This window comes from Falco peregrinus, chromosome Z, assembly GCF_023634155.1.
Source record: "Falco peregrinus isolate bFalPer1 chromosome Z, bFalPer1.pri, whole genome shotgun sequence".
Lineage (NCBI taxonomy): Eukaryota > Metazoa > Chordata > Aves > Falconiformes > Falconidae > Falco > Falco peregrinus.
The window spans coordinates 35,445,166-35,463,986 of NC_073739.1; the positions used below are offsets into that span (position 1 = coordinate 35,445,166).

An 18,821-nucleotide genomic window follows, 5' to 3' on the forward strand; every position below is an offset into this window, starting at 1 on the left:
GCTGGGCAGTAAAGGTTAGCATGAGTGTTCTAAAATAGAACTTAAAAATAAGATGGCGTAGCAGTTTCTCCTACAATGTCTATTATCAGATGCAGTTGCCCAGAATACTTGGATATTTTTTTTTATTCTTCATGTTTTTTGTATGATATTTCCAATTAGATGTTAGGGGAAAAAAAACAGCTTTCACATTTCAGAAGAATTCACATCTGCCTATTTTTTGTGATTATTGGCATATTTCTGATGTGACCTATTTTTATTTTACATAGGACAGAAGGTTAGTTTTCAGTCAGGGCTAGTGTTTCCCCATGGCTTATTTCTGTTTGTTTCTTTTAAGAAAGTGAAAAGTCTTGGTATGATGTGGATATATGTTGTGGAAAGCTTTCATCTGTGGCAAGGTGGATGTGAGTCGATGTCAGAATGTCTGTACTTAGGCCCATGTAATGTTTTACATGCTCATTTGACCAAGTCTGCCCTGTACTTAAGGTCTCACTCAACTCCATAAAGTAAATAAAATGCAGAGCAAGTAGCCAGTTCATCCTTACTTAGGAGGTATGAGGAACTTTTTGCCAAATGAGGTTGCTCTGGACTTGAACTATACTGAGGTGCATATGTGTTACATTTAAGTTTGTTTTATTTCAGGTAAGAAACTTGAAAATGCAGGTATACATGAATGCAGGGGGAAGAATGGCATGTTGTTATTACCTTCGAATGAGATAAGGCCAGCATCATGGTAGCTTTTTCAGTTGCAGCTGTGAGCAGTGGTTCGTTTTCAGATGAACTGGTTGGAGATGGATCAGTTCCTCAGAACTTTCTTACAGTTGTACCTCAGATGCATACTATTTCTTTACATTTTTTAATCTTTGATTTGCTGTGCCTTTTCATGGCATGGAGGTTTTGCCATTTGAACTGTCTGAAGCCTTTATTTGGCCCTGGCATCCAGTATCTGAAAACACGTTGAAACTGTGGTGCTTTAATGCAGTTTTCTCTGCTTTCTGTGTTTGGTTTTATGGTACAAGATTGTCCTAACTGCACTTCTAAAGATTATGAAAAAAAATAAGAGCATGGTTGGCAAGGATATGGCTTCATTTTTCATTTTCTACCTGTGAAATTGTCCAAGAGATGGAGAAATAGTCACATTTTTTTCAAAAGCAGTCAAAATTATCACAGAGATTATGTGGTTATCCAGATTTGTCTGAAAATTACCCATTTGAAAAAAAAAATATATATAAAACTAAGGTTAATTTTATGCAATAAACTTTACATCAGTGTTCAGGTCTTTTAACTTCCTACTCAGGAGATTGACAGTAATTTTTGGAGTTCTCTACCAGTGGATTAACCTTCGGTTTATGCAAGGAGCTGAAAGAAAGCATAAAATTTCTGTGGTCCTAGAAGAGTTTCTTGGTATGTCTAGTATGTCTGAAGAACAGCATCTTAAAGCTCTAGTTTCATTTTGCAGCAAAGAGAATGAAGGTGGAAGAAACACAACAAATGTACTATGACTGAATTTTTGTTGTAGGTGGACTAAGGCCTTGGTTTTGTAGGTGGACTGGGGAAATCTGCTGCACCACCTGATGGGGTGCTACTCGTGTTCTGTATCCACAGTGTATCAGTGTATTTCATAGGCTAAATAATGATTTAAAAATAAATAAATAAGTTATGTCTGAGGGAACTCAACATTAGACATAAAAATTGAATGAAGAAGTTTGTGTTTTACTGGCATTTGACAAGTAGCTATGCTTTTAAATAAAATGTCATTTAACATGATGTTAGAAAAGTTAATTGTTATGTAAAAGTACATTATTCAGGATATCCAGAAGTGGTATCTTGCAATACATAAGTAGCTAATCTTCTAAATGTGTTAACATCTAAATCTCATGATGAAGATAAGCTGACCTAAAAAATAAGTGCAAAAAGGAAATGGAACAGCCAAACAAACCCAGCTACTCATATGTTTCTGTACAATGTTAGTGATGACTTTTGAACATCTGTTTAGCATTCTGTAGCTATTGTAGCTGATTAATTAAATGTGAATACATATATTTAATTTTTCAATGTGATTGTGCAGAGAGATTGTGTTGGTTTTTTAATTTTTAAAGTAATACTCACTTATGTTTAAAGGAAATTGTATTTTGTACCACCTGTAAAATTTAACTGTATTTTCCTGCTTGGATTCAACTCTCTTTTTGATGATTTATCCATATGTCAGGCAGGCTATCCAATGTGATAATGGCATTTACATAATTCCAAAAGAAACGAAATACTTTTATATTTCTCTCCATTCATCCTACATGGAAACATACAGAAGAGCCCTTTGCTTCCTTTAGACAGATGCAACAAGAATAAGAAATTTAACTGTCAGTCTTGCTGATGACATTTTCTAGGAAGAAAAAAAACAACACAAAACCTTGCTGTCTCCAGCTTTACTTTTGATAGGAGCTTATGTGTGTTGGCAGCTTAACAATTTGAGCTGAGTTAGATTTGTATGGTATTTATATAAATACATTTTATAGTTGCTTTTTTTTCAACTTTGGCCACACTTTTACAATATTAGATATGCATCTGGTGTGTTAGCTTTTTATGTATGTTTGTGTGTGTAAATATGTTGGGGTGTGGGGTAATAACCAACTGAATGGCTGTATTAGAATGTTTTTCTGTTCTAGCTGCTGACAGCCAAGGAGGATTGCTGCCTTTTTTTAAAACTTCTTTTTAAAAAAAAAAAAAAATTGAAAAAGTGAAAAGGAGCATCACAAGATGTCTTTTCCAGCTTCATAGGTGTTCAGGATGTATTCTTATGCCCTAAATTGCTCCTGTTATTTCATTAAATACAGTTATCTAAAAATGTGATGATACACTGAGTAATAATAAAACTAGTGTATAGACTTTTCTGTACATGCTGTACCTATTTAAATGACCACCTGAGTCTCCCAAAGCAAACTTTTAATATTCCATATCTTTTACTGTGCATCTGCTACTGGCATGTAGCCACCCACCCACCCAGATTTAGTTGAAATAAATGAAATTTATTCTATTTCACTTAAGTAGAAAGGCTTGTAAAATATAAATGTAGTCACCTTGCTGGTAAGGTTACTAAAACAAAGGGGTTTCTTAAATAGAGTTTTGTGGGTTGTTTTCTTCTGCAGGACTGTGCACAATTTCATGCTTTATTAAATTCTTATCTTATGTGTTCCTTTTGTTTTCCTTTGCAGATGGGGTTTATACAGATTAATGAGGACTTCATATTTATTGAGCCACTCAATCGTACTTTGGCTGTGACAGGTCATGCACACAGGGTGTACAGACGAAAAAGGTCCATAGAGGAGAAAATTACTGAAAAACCAGCTTCTCAGAATCAGTACTGTGGTGTTGTCACAGGTAATACATAAATCTCACTGCAAAGATCTAATATAGCAGATGTGTTTTTAAGATATCTAGATAGTAGTTAAAAACAGCAACCCTCAACAAAAGCATATGTGCTTGTAGCGGTAACTTATGATGGACTTTGAGGTGACATGCTGAGGCAGTCATTTCACTTTCCAGAAGAGGGAATTGTCCATTGAAGAATAGGCACTGCTTCTTAATGTCCAGTTACATTTGAAAGTGGAAATCTTTAGGTCATGTTTTTTACTTGAACTTAACAATGGCAATATATTTTTTCCCTCTTTGTCTTCATAGTTGCTTATTTACTTATTTACATGCAGTGTTTGTACATATTTTTCTGTTTTAAAACACCAGCACAATTCATCCCAGTTTTGCTTATTACTAAGTCTTGAACTTCCAAGTGAGTCCGGCATTGAATTGAAATGAATTTTGTAACAGTGTTCTTGTTCTATGATTGACACTTGGAAGAACTGTGTGACACAATCCTAGTGCATCTTCCTCAATGGCAGCTAGAAGTTGTTCAAGTAGAAGGGTGTCAATAAAAATTTGGCACATAGTGATGACTTAATAGTTTTCAATGGCTTTTGTGAAAGATGACATTCTGTTGTTCCTGCTTTATCAGCAGCTCCTCTTCTTCAAAGGGTAGAGGAAATGTCAGTCTTTTGACATCATCATGAGCTGAGGGTGTTTTTAACACTATTGTGAGAAATTGTTTTTCCCAGGAAATAAACCAGAATGATGGACATTTATAGGTGATTTTTTGTATGTCTTCTAACCTAGTATAAGTTGAGATACTGACAAAGCAGAAGGAAATAGCAGAGGCACCCTGACATGGCTGGGGAGCTGGATTATATGATGTTTGGGGTGAGGCAGAAGGAACCGAGTTATTTCAAACAGGTAAAGAAAGGTCAAGAAAGGATGCAGCTGCAGTCTTCCAGTGCTTCAGGGGCTGCAGAGAGAAGATGAAGCCAGACTTTCCTTAGAGGTATGCTACGACAGGATGAAAGACAATAGTTGTATCTTGCATTCAAGGAAATTTCAATTTGGCATAAGGAAAAAAAATCTCAGCAAGAAAACTTAGCGTTGGAAGTGATTGCCTAGAGAAGCTGTGCAGTCCGCATCCTCAGACATTTCTGAAACATAGCTGGAAATTGCTCTAAGAGAGCTGATCTTACTTTGATGCTTGCCCTGGCTGGAGCAGGAAGTTGTCCTGGCTGAATTCCTGAGACCCCTTCTAGCCTAAACTTTTCTGTGACTGTGTGTTTCTTCCTGGACACTTATACTACTCCATCTGTTTTATATGGTTACAGACTAAATGCGACAGGTGGTGTTTTGTTGGGGGTTTTTTTCCATTTTGAAAGTACTGTTTTTATAATGACACATCCATCCACAGGTTGAAATCAAAGATGAAATAGCAAAGCAAGGCTCTTCTTGTAGTTGTTAAGACAGACTAAATGAATGACATTTAACTTCCTCCAGCAGGCTTTGTATTTCTTTTCTAGGCATTGTATTACATTGCCACTGCTTATCAAAAAGTGAAATTTTCTGTATTAGCAAAAGTTGTTCACATGAAGTAAAGCTGGTTATTCTTCCTCGTTAGTTATAAGTGAGTTAAGAGCATTCATGCCTGCATGTGTTTGGGAGTAAGAAAAAGAGAGAAAATGAAAAATATGTAAGTTGTATGCACTGAGAAAGGGGAGAGGGGCACCTGATAAATGACTAACCATGATGTGTATGAAAATTAGTAAAGATGTAAACTCTTCTGTAAGGACATTATTTTTCTGTCATGTTCATTACCAGTCATCCTTTCACTTTCTCTTATGCTCTAAAATGGGAAAGCCGGCTTATTCTGTTCTAATAACCTTATGCCCAAGGCTCTGACTTGGCGTAAGTAGTCTGTCAACAGAGATTCAAATATTTGCTTGAATTAAGTTTCAGTATCTCTACTACCAGCCTGAAATTTCAAAATAACTCAAGCTGTGCATAACTGATTAGCATCCGCTGGCATAATCTTATTGCGAGGGGGGCATACATATCTGCAGTTTCCAACTGATGCTGTTGTACTAGTAAGACCATTCTCTCACCCTGCTGCTATAGGTTATTTTACTAAGTGGGGCTGCAGTAAGTTACATGCATAAAAACTCTGTCTGTGCTAGGACCAATTTTCAGGTGTGACATGAAGTCCACTAATATCATCAAAATATCCATGGTACGGGTATAGCCTTAAAGGTGGGCTGAAGGAACAAAAATAAGCCTTTACAGCAATATTTGAGAATTTTAAGTCAAGACCTAAACTAATTAGATCAATGAAACAAAGATAAAACAGATGAATATATGGGGCACTCTTGACACTCTCAGGTTATACACAACTGCCTTTGGTAGGGTTGTAGATGTTTGACACAGAAACTATTAATAATTTTGCCAATATGGCAACTTCTCAGCAATATGGACCTATCTTACAACAGAATCTCTTGCCTCTACAGTACATGTGTATCAGAATGGGTGCTCTGGGATAGGTATTTATGCTGCTGGCTTTGAGCCAAATTGATCTCAAGGACTGGCTACCTATCAAGCAAATGTGTATTGCCAGTGATGAATTGTAATTATTGGAAGGAATGAATGTGCTGGAGGTGTTGAAGGATCACTATTGGAAACTTTAGTTCTGCATGAAAAGCTATTGAGGCAATCAAAGAAGGTATTGTTTGTTGTCCTTACTGTTGTGGGCTGGACTGAAAGATGCTACACAGCCAAACTTGTTTGGAGAGAACAAAGAACTTGTTTTTGTGAATGAGGTGGATTTTTCTTATTAATTAAGGGAGAGAGGAAATTGTACCAACAGAAGCAAATGCTTTCTGGTTTTGTGAGAATGTCTGTCTGTATCCTTTTGTTGAATGTGTGTGTGATTAATTTACATATGTGAGCCAGTTGCACATATGCAGACTGCACACTCCACACATTACTTTAGCACATGGCCCCTGAAACCTTTAAAAGCAACCAGTTCACAAGTGTGTTACAGAGAAAGTGCGAGAGAAGCAGTTGCTTTTAGAGCAAAGAGCCATGTTGGAAAACCAAGCTCTTTTCCTTCTACCTAATCTGAAGCATTTGTTCCAGGCTTAAGCTGTTTGTATAGTGAACCTAACTCATGGTAAACGCATGGGGCAATTGGTGGTGGTGGTAATAGTCTTCTCAAATGCTCATTCCCTTTCACACGGACTAGTAAGCAAGAGCTCTTATCCAGGATATGGTCAATCTGAATTTTTAATCCCTTCTGTATTTGGGAGACTGAAAAATCTCTTCTACTTCTCAGTTCTGGTGGTAAATTATATACTGTTTTGGGTTATGAGCAGATTGTACTTCTCTTAGAGGGATCCCATTTTGCAGGAAAAAGCCTGCTAGCTTTACTGGATCAAAAGCAGTGTGACTTTATGTGCAATAGACGGGGGAGTCAGCTGGGAGGGAGCTGTTTTGGTTCTTGCTATACACCCTGTTTGCTTGTGATAACCACGAAATAAAATGAATAAACCATCTTGGTCATAGGTCTAGATCTATGCGTTTGCACTAGATGAAATCGGTGGTGCTTGAGGTTTCCATACCTTGAGTCATAAACAAGTTGTCACTCCATATTAAGACATACAAATCCCTATCAAAATACAGTGAAGGTCTAAATCATGGCTTTCTAAGCTCCCAAATATCCCCTACCTACCCAGAATACTGCAATTTCTGTATGGGTAGGGTACCCATTTTCTTTTCCCGGGGAAAAGAAAGCCTAGGGAGTGATAGTGACCGCTCTGTAGTCTGGGCCTCATGGATGTACTCATGGAATGCTTTTGTGCCTAAGGACTTACAAGTGTCCCAGGGTCCTGTAGTCATAGCCTGTTCTTAATGTTGGCTCAGGTACTTTATCCAACCTGTGGTAATAGTAGCTGGATTTTCAGCTTGTGTAGTTTTTTTGGGGGGGATTTTTATTGTTTTGTTAACACTTGTTGTTTTCTCGTAATTGCTTATTGAATGTCAGATGTGCTTACTGCAGTATATCTAGCCTTCTTGCTGGAGTACTGGAGTATTACTAACTTTTGTATTTTCTATAGCTGCAAAAAACATTGAAGTCTTATTGCACAGAACCCTCCTGTAGCCTTTATTTTTTATTTTGCCAATGTAATTAAATTTTTAAGATTACTTTATGCATTTTTGATCCCAAGAAGCAGTTTTTTAAGTTAATCTGACTTTTATGTTGTTACCACATGCATTATCGATGTAAGTATGGGGGGGTTGGGGTTTGCAGGAGTTATTATCTCTTACATACTGTACAGTCAATAATGAGCACTTCTTTGTAATTTTTACTTATTTATGTCTATGTAAAGAAACAAGCGGGTTTGCCTAAAGCCTGTTTTGCCTGTTATCTGGGAGTGATCATGGCAGTTGTTTGAATACAACTGGTACCAAAATTACTAATTACATTTATTTAAAGGTCTTGGGGAAGAGCTAAAATTTTCAGATAAAGGAGATACCATGTGACTGGGAATTCTACCAGCAATTTGGAAAAGGTTGGCTGGCCATGAACAGATTGTCCTTTGATTTGTTAACCTGGCAGATATCTGAGGCAAATAATGGGCACTGCCCCTTGCAGCCAGCTTGTCTACAGGGCCATGCAATCTTCTCACCCACTACAATCCTGGAAGACAGAGGTTTCAACAGTTTATGGGACTGCTGTGACCTTAGTATTTAGCACAGTGCTGTGTTTTATTGTGGGCTGCTTACTGTCAATTCTGAATAGAAATGCACCGCTAGCTAAAACAGAGGTGTGTTAGCAGACTTCTCTGAACAGCCATGCTAATATGAACTTTAAAGTTTTCAAGCACTAGCTGCTGTGTTTTACAAAGAAGTGAACAATGAATAAACTGTGTTGCTGGAAACTGCACTGTAATCAATCACTCCTTTTAGGAGGAAGGCATATTGACCAGATGGCTCCTGAGAGATCTTTTTAACCCAAATGAGTTTACTGTTTAAACTTAGATCTATAGCCTACTCTTGCAGCATTAGATGCTTATATGGTAAGTCATAGTTGTATAGCTTATAGGGTGTGGGGGGGTTTGGCACAGATGCTGACACTGAGGTTTCATTAAAGATTTTTCTCAAAAGAGTGATGAAAACACACATAATGTTTTCTAAAGTAGGCTGTAGATCCACAGTTAGCAAGCACAAGTATAGCTAGAGGCTAGCTGTATGTATAAAGCTAAGCAAGTGTCTGAAGGATCAAATTGAGAGAGATTATAATTAATTTTAGATAGCATATGAAATTCTAAGCTGTTTCTACTTCTAAGCAATCAAACACCAAGAATTTCTTTCTGGAGAATACATACCTCTTTTTCTTTTGGTAAATTTGTATGCTTATCAGTGTTAATAAGTCTTACATTGTCACCAGTTGTACAGGAATCAGTAAGCCCTTCCAAAAATGTAGTGGGATGGACTAAATCACTCAGTATACATATATATATATATATATATATGTAAATAAAAATGACTACAAAAATAGATAGACGGCCTTTTTAAAGCATGAATACTTTATATTTTCTACATTAATAGGTGTATATATACATTATATTTACATTAAATCTATGTTACACATCCATTTATATCAAATCACGGATCCTTCTTCCACTGGTGTTTTATATTTCCAAGTTAATTTGTGATTTCAGTGACTTCTAAGGCATATTTTTAACACTTCCCTGAAGAGTGACTTATTTTTTGGAGAGTAGTCATCTGTTATAAAATGAAATGCAGGAACTTTCCTATTGGAGGTGAGACTGATTAATTGCAAAACATTTCCTCTAAATTTCTTAATATTTGATTGTTTCCAGAACATGTGTTTATAATTGTCATTTCAAGCATTAATTTTGTTGTAAACAGAGTGCCCAATATTCCATTGTGGAAGCTGGAAAAAATTTCACTTTATTTCAGTGATTTCAATGAGATCAGTCCCAGAAGTTTTATACCCTCTCAAGGGGATCTAACAGAATTTGGCTATTACAACAGGGAGTTTAATTTTAAATTTTGTTTTAAACTGAATTATTTTAAATATCATTGCTAACTGCTGTATGCATATCTGACCGCCTTCTGGCTTAAACTGGGTTTGTGTAATTAGTTTTTCTTTTCCATATGTACCGTAATAATAATGAGGATTTAGTTGTGTTTTTTGGAGGGAAAACTTAAAATTAACAAGAGCAGTAACCTCTAGCTTACCATAAATATAACATGTTTTCGATTTGGGGCTTTCTGTAGGTTTAGAAGCCCCTTTCCAGGGTTTGGTGGTGTTGTTTTACTTTAGCTGCTTATAGTGACAGCAGCACTGACTTTGAAGTCATGTTAGTAAAAGTTCACTTTTTTTGTTTCTGAGAAACCTATATGCTACAAATCATTCTCTGTCATTCATCTGAAAGATTCTTTCAGCTTTTCAAATCACTGAACTGTTCCATGTATTTGCTTAATATTGAATTTATAGAAAATCTATATTTGTCATCTTTTATGCTAAGATATAATTACATCAAGATGTTTTCTCTGTGATTTATCAAGATGGGCAGGTAACAATTCTGCAGTCTCAGTAAGACTATTTTTCTGTCAAGCCTAACATGAATTTAGTTTTCTCCCACTGCAGGAGGGGGCCTGGGGAAGCAGGACCACAAGTAACAATCAGTTAGTAGTGAGTTTATAATCTGCGAGGTTAGATTAAATTGCTTTTCATTCCAATACACTGATCTACGCATATTTTTTGCATTTATGGCAGCTGCTCCTCCCAGAAGGAAAAAAAGATGTGGCTATTACAGTAGCTAGCGATGGCAACTGCACTGCATCATTACATGTTTCATCAAAATATCGGATAGACCAGCGTGATCTATATATACACAGGCTTGTGTGTATATAATCATGCTATTAGGCTAATTAAAGTGGCATTTGCTTGCATCAAGCTGTGTCCCGTCTCTCAATCACGGCATCCCACAATCAAAACTACGAGGCACATACTTCTATAAATATGTCAGGTGAAAGGACACAAAAAATCTGACTAACTGTACTTGTGAAGCTGGGTAAGATTCTCATTTTCTTGGTGTGAACTGACATTTATGTGTAATACAGGCCTTCCAGTCTGAGCCTTAGCATTGGCAATGCTAAATAATCATGTGTTATAGTTCATAGCTATTACATTCCACATAATCAGAGTTATACCGTAATCACAGGTAACAAATCCTAGAAGTACTGTAAGGGTAGTTTCAAGGATGAGTTTGCCAAGCAATGTTTTATGTTACAGATAAAAGAAAATCCAAGAATCAGAAAGTATCAGAAGGTGGAAGAGGAAAACGATACTCTTACAAGTTACCTCAGGAGTACAATGTAGAAACTGTTGTGGTGGCAGATCCAGCTATGGTTTTGTATCATGGAACAGATGCTGCCAGAAGATTTATTCTAACCATCTTAAACATGGTAGGAAATTAAAATTAATGTTGGTGTTTTCCCAACAATGCATGGACAGCGGGCTGATTTCATTGCTCCTTGTAATTATTCTGACTGAACACCTGTGAGCGACAGTCAGTACATGACCATCAGCAGGCTGTCAAAACTTACTCCATTTTGCAGCATAAAACCATGGTGCTGCAGGCTTGTGTGTACTGTCTTATATCTTTAGGGAAGCCAGAAAGTGACTGCTGGTCAAGAGAATTTTTTTGGTTAGAAGCTCATGATGCTGTTGGGAAGGCTGGGGTATTGGATGATTTCTCATGATATACACTTGTTATGAAGAGATAACATTGTTGTTGAGAAGGATTGTGTGATCATTACTGGACAAAAAACCACAAAGGGTAATGCACTTGGACTATTATGTCACCTCCCAGCTCTTTCTAGGGCTGTAGTGCACTCATTTGGTGCATAAAGCAGTGAAAACTAGCATTTGTAACATACAAGGAAAGATTGTTCTAGAGAAGGAGCATAAGCTGAAAAATAAATAAAAACTTTTAACTGTTCTGAATAGTAGGAAGAATTATTGCCATGTCATGTCTCAGACCACTTGAACTACAATGCTGATTTAACAGCACAGGAATTTTCATGGGAATAGTGTTATATGCATGTGTAAGTATTTGGAGCAACAAGACTACGGTTTATAAAGCAGTCATGGCCATTGAAGGGAAAAGGTCTTTCTTGTGCTCCCAGAATGGATACTGCCTAAGCTCTGTTTTCATTTTAGAAGACCAACAAAATTACATTATCTTAACGTTCGATTCAAATTATGGAGATTTGGAGCACTCACAGTAAGAATATGAGAAACTTCTGAGGTTCTTTGTGTTTCTGTTGGTTTTAGTCTACAGTGCAATACAAGCAGGTATTTTTATTGACTGTTTTTTATCTTAGGTTTTTAACCTTTTCCAGCACAAGAGCCTTGGACTACAAGTAAATCTTCGGGTAACTAAGCTTGTACTGCTTCATGAGACTCCAGTAAGTATCTATTATCTTTGTCTTCACCTGTAGAGGGTTATGCTACTTAGCTTGTTGCTCCACGAAGACTTGCAATATTCACCGACTTTAATGGCTGATCGATATTCTCTTAGCTTTTGTGCATTATTTAATTTACACTGCTTGGCAGCCCCAATAAAGTTTAAGCTACTCCTAATTTATGTGCTGCATGTCTGAGTTTATTCTGTGCTTGAAGCTGGAAGTCAATCAAACAAAGTTTCCTTGTGGAAATCAGCTCGTTCTTAACAAAATCTGCTTATGCACTGCTTCTTGTGTATTCATATAGCTTAATACAAAAATAATCCGCCTTAAACCCAGAGGACAGTAGAAGAACTGATGTTCTTTCTCAGACAATCCCTAGACAAACAAAAGGTGCCATGATGTACCGCTACTCTTGCATTGCACATTTGAGGCATTATCTCAAATCTGTTCCCCTTTCTGAAGAAAGTCAAGTCAGCTGATAACCTTGATTGAGACTTTCTATTAACCTATGGTTTGTGTATCCTATTTCGGAACAATGTCAAGTTGATTTCTTGTGTGTGTGGGGTTTTTTTCTACAAAGTATTATGGAAATCATGTTATTCTTTAGTTAGTTCATAAGAAAAGGGATTCCTTTACCCATTTTCTATTTTTAAAATACTGTTTTTCCAGTGAATAAAAAAGTATTTCTTTCTTCAGTGTCCTCTCAGCAGGTGGGGAAGTCTCATTTCATGTTAAAGTTCTTCACATCGTTAATCTTTTCTTCACTATGGATAGTGAAAGAACAGCAGATAAATGAGACTAGTTCAGGTGAACAGATTGCTGTATGTCTCTGTCCACTGTCTTCACCTGTATTTTTAACAAAAGAAAAAGATGGTCTCAGCTCCTGAAATTCAAGTCATTCTGCCGAAAATATATTATGCCATAAAAAGAAGGATATTTTTATTAACTCAGTGAAAAAATGTTCTTAATTCTATTTAAAGAATGATAATTTTAATAAAAATAATCGTGTGGGTTTGTGGTTTTTTTTTTGTTTGTTTGTTTTTGGGGGGTTTTTTTGCAGGCAGATATGTATATTGGACATCATGGGGAAAAAATGCTGGAAAGCTTTTGTAAATGGCAACATGAAGAATTTGGCAAGAAGAACGATATACACTTAGAAATGTCAACAAGCTGGGGAGAAGACATGTCTTCAGTTGATGCAGCCATACTGATCACAAGGTAAAATACTGAAAGATGAGCATTAAAAAATAGGCAGTGACCTAACATGAACATAGATCAAAGGAACTGATAGATGACCAACACAGGATTTAGTTTTGCGATGAAGAAGAGTGCAACTTGAGACTTCTTTCCAGAACTCAAAGGTAGTAATATGGTGGCAGGTAAAGATGGTTCAGAAAGCAGTATTTCCCAGATGTTTACCATCTGAAATGACAAACAGGTCACTTTCTTGTTTCTTCTTTGGCTATATAGCTAAGGCTATAGGTTGGATGCCTCTCTCCATATGCCTTCATTTAAAAGGCAGCACACATGGAACTGTGGATACTTTCATTCAAAGCACAAAAGCATATTTAGACCATTCAGAGCTTGTTTGGCATGACATGAGGCACATTGTTGAGATACTAGCTCTAGATCCATTAGAGAGATATATATTTCATTGTGTGCTGAGTTACAGCATATGCACAGAATGCGCTATGCAGAGCAGAGGTGTGATCCCAGATCTGCAGTTCCTTATAACTCTTAAGTATCAGGCATTTCACACATTCAGAAGGAAGTATGCCTCCAGCTCACCTCTTTCATCCCAAGCAGATGCTCTCTGATTTAGGTTGTAAAGTGGTGCACAGGTGGGATGCATCTTTATGTTCAGGCAGTGAAGAGCCATTATTCAAAGAAGAGGACAGAAGGATAGTTTGGCTGGTCTGGAATTGGATTTAGTGCCATTTTCAAGGTGGACTTGGACTGGATGACTTTCAGAGTTTCCTTCCAAATAAAATTACTGTGATTTGATATATTAGAATACTGTTGTGCTGTCCCATGCTAGCTGGTGACATGGTGTCCTAAAAATATGTAATCTTTAAACTTACGTGTAGCCTTATACCATTTATTCAGGGCAATCTCAGTAGGAGCTATATGCATTTTTTAAAATTAGTTTACATTCTGATTACTCCAATATCTATAATGTATTTCAATTTTCTGAAGCAAAAAGATGTTTCCCTAAATTCCCCTGTTCTGGAGAGTCAGTCACATACTGGAAGCAGGAAATGAAGAAATCAATATTGTGGTGACAGCTTTGTTAATACTTTGCTGTTTATTCCTTTACCTTTTCTTAGAAATGCACACATTAATCTCTTCTTACTCTGTGCTTTCTTCCTCTTATTTTTTGTTTCTGTTTTGCAGATTGTTGCATCTTTGAGGGGGCAGATTAATTTTTGGTACACATGTTTACATTTGCTAAGCAGCAGTCCTTCACACAGGCTTCTCTGAACTACTGTGGAAAACATGAGAAGTAATGTTGTCCATAACAAATTTCCATTAGTTCATCAAAAAACATATTTGGGATGACAGACTAGAAAGAAATTTTTCAGATGAAGACCCAAAACTCATTTTGATAGCAGTGAGTGGTTTGGTGGGAGAAGAGTCTAGATGAAGGAAAGATGTGAGTAGTAGGAAGGCATGAACTTGTACCAAGGCATAAAGGATGGCTGAGTATCATACGTGGCTATGGGTTGATAAGCATAGCTAAAGGGGAATAGACCTTCTTATGTCTAGTTGTACTTTGTGACTGTCTAAGGATAATTGAGCAATTGCATACTGTTTGGTTGCTACAAATGTGGTGTTGTTGAGTGACTTCTTGTCTATCCCCTGGCACTCCTATTTGAGACAGTGGAGACAGTATCTGCAGGAGCAGCTTGAGGGAGTGTTGAACCTTCAAGCCTGCATCTGCCAGGGGAGTGAGTCTAGGGCTACATTCTTTAGCTTGTGAGGTGTATCTTACAAGTAGTGAGATGCTGTGAAATAAAGTGGGTAACACCTCTTTCCTCTCACTTCTTCATCTTCACCTTAACCACCCTTTATGGGAAAAGGCAGAAGAGTTCTGAACTGGTGCAAATGAGTTTAAGTTAAGCATTAGTTAAGCATCTGGAGGTAGTGGTCCGGAAATGTTTTTAGCAGCCAGTATGTTTGACCACAGAGCTTTTTGAATTTCATGCAGCATTTCTAAATGGCAAAAAATCTTTCGGAAAGTCTAATCATGTGTTAAGGCATGCTTTTTTGATGTGCTTTGTAGTAGTGATATCCTTATTTCATAGAATCAGAGTGGTTTGGGTTGGAAGAGACCTTAAAGATTATCTGGTTCCAACCCCCACCCACCCCACCCCACCCCCCGCCATGGACAGGGACACCTTCCACTGGACCAGGTTGCTCAAAACCCCATCCAACTGGCCTAGAACTCCTTCAGGGATGGGGCATCCACAACTTCTCTGCACAACCTCTTCCAGGGGCTCACCAGCCTCATAGTGAGGAATTGCTCCCTAGTACCTAATCTAAATCTACCCTCTTTCAGTTTTAAGCCATTACCCCTTGTCCTATCACTTGATGCCCTTGTCAAAAGTCCCTCTCCAGCTTTCTTGCAGGCCGCCTTTAGGTACTGTAAGGCTGCAATAAGGCCTCCCTGCAACCTTCTCCAGGCTGATCCACACCAGCCGCCTTAGCCTGTCTTCACAGAAGAGGTGCTCCATCCCTCTGATCACCTTCATGACTCTCCTCTGGACTTCTTCCAGAGCTACCTACAAATTTTTTTTTACCTGCCAGTTTTAATAAGGTTTTGGGAGTGAATCTCTGAGCAGTGTTAAGGAAATTGATATTCAACCAATCACTTCCTTGCTCCCTACTTCAATTTCAGTGCTGGAGACAGAAATGAAAGATCTGTTCTGATATTTTTGTTTTTCTCAGGGGTATTATTCTCTGGACTATACTGCCTCCTATCTCAGAACTGCCTTAGCTGCTAATAAATCATGCCAGTGCAGTTTGCTGACTATGGGAATGTTTTGCTAATCCAGGCTCCCTCTGCACATCATCAGGTTTATAGTAGAGCTAACCCCATGTGTGGCTCCACTTGTCTGTTTTGATAATTCAGAATCTCATTCTTTTTTGCAAACACGGAACAAGTTCCTTTGTCACACCTTCCAAACAGCTTTGGACAGCAGATCTGCTTTATTGAGAGAAATAGTTTTGTGTAGACAAATGAACACCAACTGCTTGGTATTTTTCAATTAAAAATAAGAAGTTCTGGTTATCTAACACATTCTGTGGCAGACCTCCTGAAACTTATTGACACCTCCTTTTTTGTCTCACATGATAATAGAACAGAAAGAGTGCTTTGAAAAAGTTTTCCTTTGCTTTCATGTGCCTGTTGTGTCTAGTAACCAAAACAGTTAGAAATTAAATATTCAGTATTCTGCACAGCTAGTTTTTAAGCATAAATGTGTATATAACAGAGACTGTTATTGAACAGCCGAAGAGCCATCATAGCCTTTTCATGAAAAAGGTACTTTCAAGACTTATTCTTGCATTTGTTATATAAAGGGAAAAGAAAAACTGACTTTTCTCCACAACTTTCTTTGCTGCCCAAATAGGCTGTAATGATAGATATGAATCTGCTAGCAATTTGTTCATTCCACTTTACGGTAGTCCTATTGCAGCCTACGAGTTTTTCTGTAGTTTCCCTTTAAATTGGCTTATTCTGATTAAGTTAGGTCCTGTTTAAAATATGGTGCTATAAAGTAAAAGGAAACCATAAAGAAAAGGTTTGAATAGTGTATTTAGAAAAGATCCCCTGGGAGGTTAGGTATAAGGCATATGTGAGAATTAAGACCAAAACTGTTTTAAGGACTCTCTTGATAAAACTCTGTGATTCACAGTTATAAATTAGCACTATTAGTTTAGAGATATACATATCAGAAAGTACTTTTCTTTGAGGAAGAAGTATGCCATGGCACATAACATCCTTCTTGCCTTTTCAGTTAGAGTGCGAGTACACAGAGATAAGCACAGATTTTGGTGGCCACTGAGAAGATGTTACCAGTTGCTGTCTACACAGGTTGTCTGACCTGAATGAGCTAGTTGAAAGTAAGGCAGCAAAAGGCCCATGGCATCCACAGTTGCTCTATGACAATACTTCAGTCCTTCTATTGCCCCTATTGCAAACAAGGAAATGAACACTTTGAAGTGTATTAAAAAGAAAGAAAAAGTGATGCAAACCTTCACTTAAATTATACATCATGCAGCATTTCCAGTGCATAGGTCAGTCTGTGTCAGAGAGATTTTCAGGAAAAACATGTAAATAGGAAAATAATAGGTTTTAAAAATAAATTTCTATATTCTCCTCAGAATCGCCATTTTCACATGTGCTTGTGATAGAAAGTAGATCTTTGATTCTCCTAATATTAATTGGATAAGATGGCGATAGTCCATGTCCAGAGGGTACATCAGCTGTTCATTCATATTGATCTGCAGTATGTGAAGTCTCTTTGCTCTGGGTGATAGCTGAAACAGTGCTGCAAGGCATTTTTAAGCCTGTTTCTTAGGCTTATAATAAATCTCTTAGCTCTTACCAGACCTTTTCCTATTTTCCAAATTGTTTTTTGAAGCATAAGCACCAAAATTGGACACAGTGGTGTGTGAATGGTTGTACTGGTGCCATGTATATTTTCCTGCATCTTTATCCAAAGATACTGTTCACTTCTACTGTCTGTTTTCAAATGCTCATTTCTTTTTGTTGTCATGCTGTTGTCGTATCTGATCAAGTTTGGGGTTCCAGTTTTGACTACATTAAAGTAAAAGTTACTCAGATGAGTTATCTTTAAAATTGATTTGTCTTCATTCCTATTTGTATTCTAACAGAATTTACCTAATTTAAAAACTTTACTGGTAGTGTTCTCATACTTTTTTTGATATCATTGTTTAATGCTAACACTGAGTCTAGATTCTGTTGGACTCCACTCAAACACCTTCTTTGGCTTCCTAACATTTCTATATCTGTTTTGAGTGTTATCTACACATTCAATTCAGTTTTTAGCTCACTTACCACATTTATGAGCTGTTATTTTTGTTTGTCTGAATCATAAACTTTTGAAGAATGCCTATTCATATTACCCTTTTTAATGTCAATTCAGCCTTACAGAGCCTAAGTGTTCTGTTAATCATTTAAAATATTTAGATAGTGTTTCCTGATTTGCTAAATTACTGTCCAGTGCATACCAGTGCATTTGATGCTCAAAATACTAAAGTTTCTGAAATAGCATTTACAAAAGTAACATTGTCCATGTTTAAAAATTCCTAACTGAATAGTAAATCTCTAATTGATCTTGTTGTTCATTAACTCCAAAATTAATTTTATTTGTTTTAAAGTGCATATATTAGTATGTATGTGCTTAGCTCATATGTGGGAATCGTTTCAGACTGTCCTATTATATAAAAGACAAGAACATCTACAGTGTTGTCATTACTCGGCATTTTGCAATGGGATGATAATGTTATTTGCCACAGGGGCCATTAATTGCAACTGTTCTATATAAAAACCTTATGATTTGAGGAAACTTGTTGCTTGGGCAATAAACCTCAACTATGTCTTCAAAAGCTGTAAGTCTTGGAGTCAATGACAACAGGAGGAGTTGGACTGCAGTGTCAAGCCTACACTACTTTTTTCAATATTATGAACATTAGAGAAGTTAAGAAATTGAATACGGTGCAAGCCCAAATGAAGATTTGGTAGACCAGTAAAAGCCATTATCAGTCCTCTTCTGTTTTTTCTTTTCTTGATTCTATCATGTGGACTGATAAGCCCCTTTGGACACAAAATAAGTCCTTTGACTAGTATGCCTAGGCAAGTGTTAAATCTATCTAAAATGACAAATTGGTGCAAACTACTCATAAAAAATTAGTCCTCCTTTGCTGTTCTTTGTCTTCTG

The 18,821-nt window shown here is 37.0% G+C and overlaps 1 protein-coding gene across 1 annotated transcript in view; it reads left to right on the plus strand.

Moving 5' to 3' along the window:
* ADAMTS19 (ADAM metallopeptidase with thrombospondin type 1 motif 19) overlaps window positions 1-18,821 on the plus strand; it is a 150,724-nt gene that overhangs the window by 31,833 nt on the left and 100,070 nt on the right. Inside the window, 4 exon segments of the mRNA XM_055791485.1 lie at window positions 3,207-3,372; window positions 10,679-10,851; window positions 11,773-11,856; window positions 12,917-13,074. Coding sequence (XP_055647460.1) covers window positions 3,207-3,372; window positions 10,679-10,851; window positions 11,773-11,856; window positions 12,917-13,074 — 581 coding nt within the window.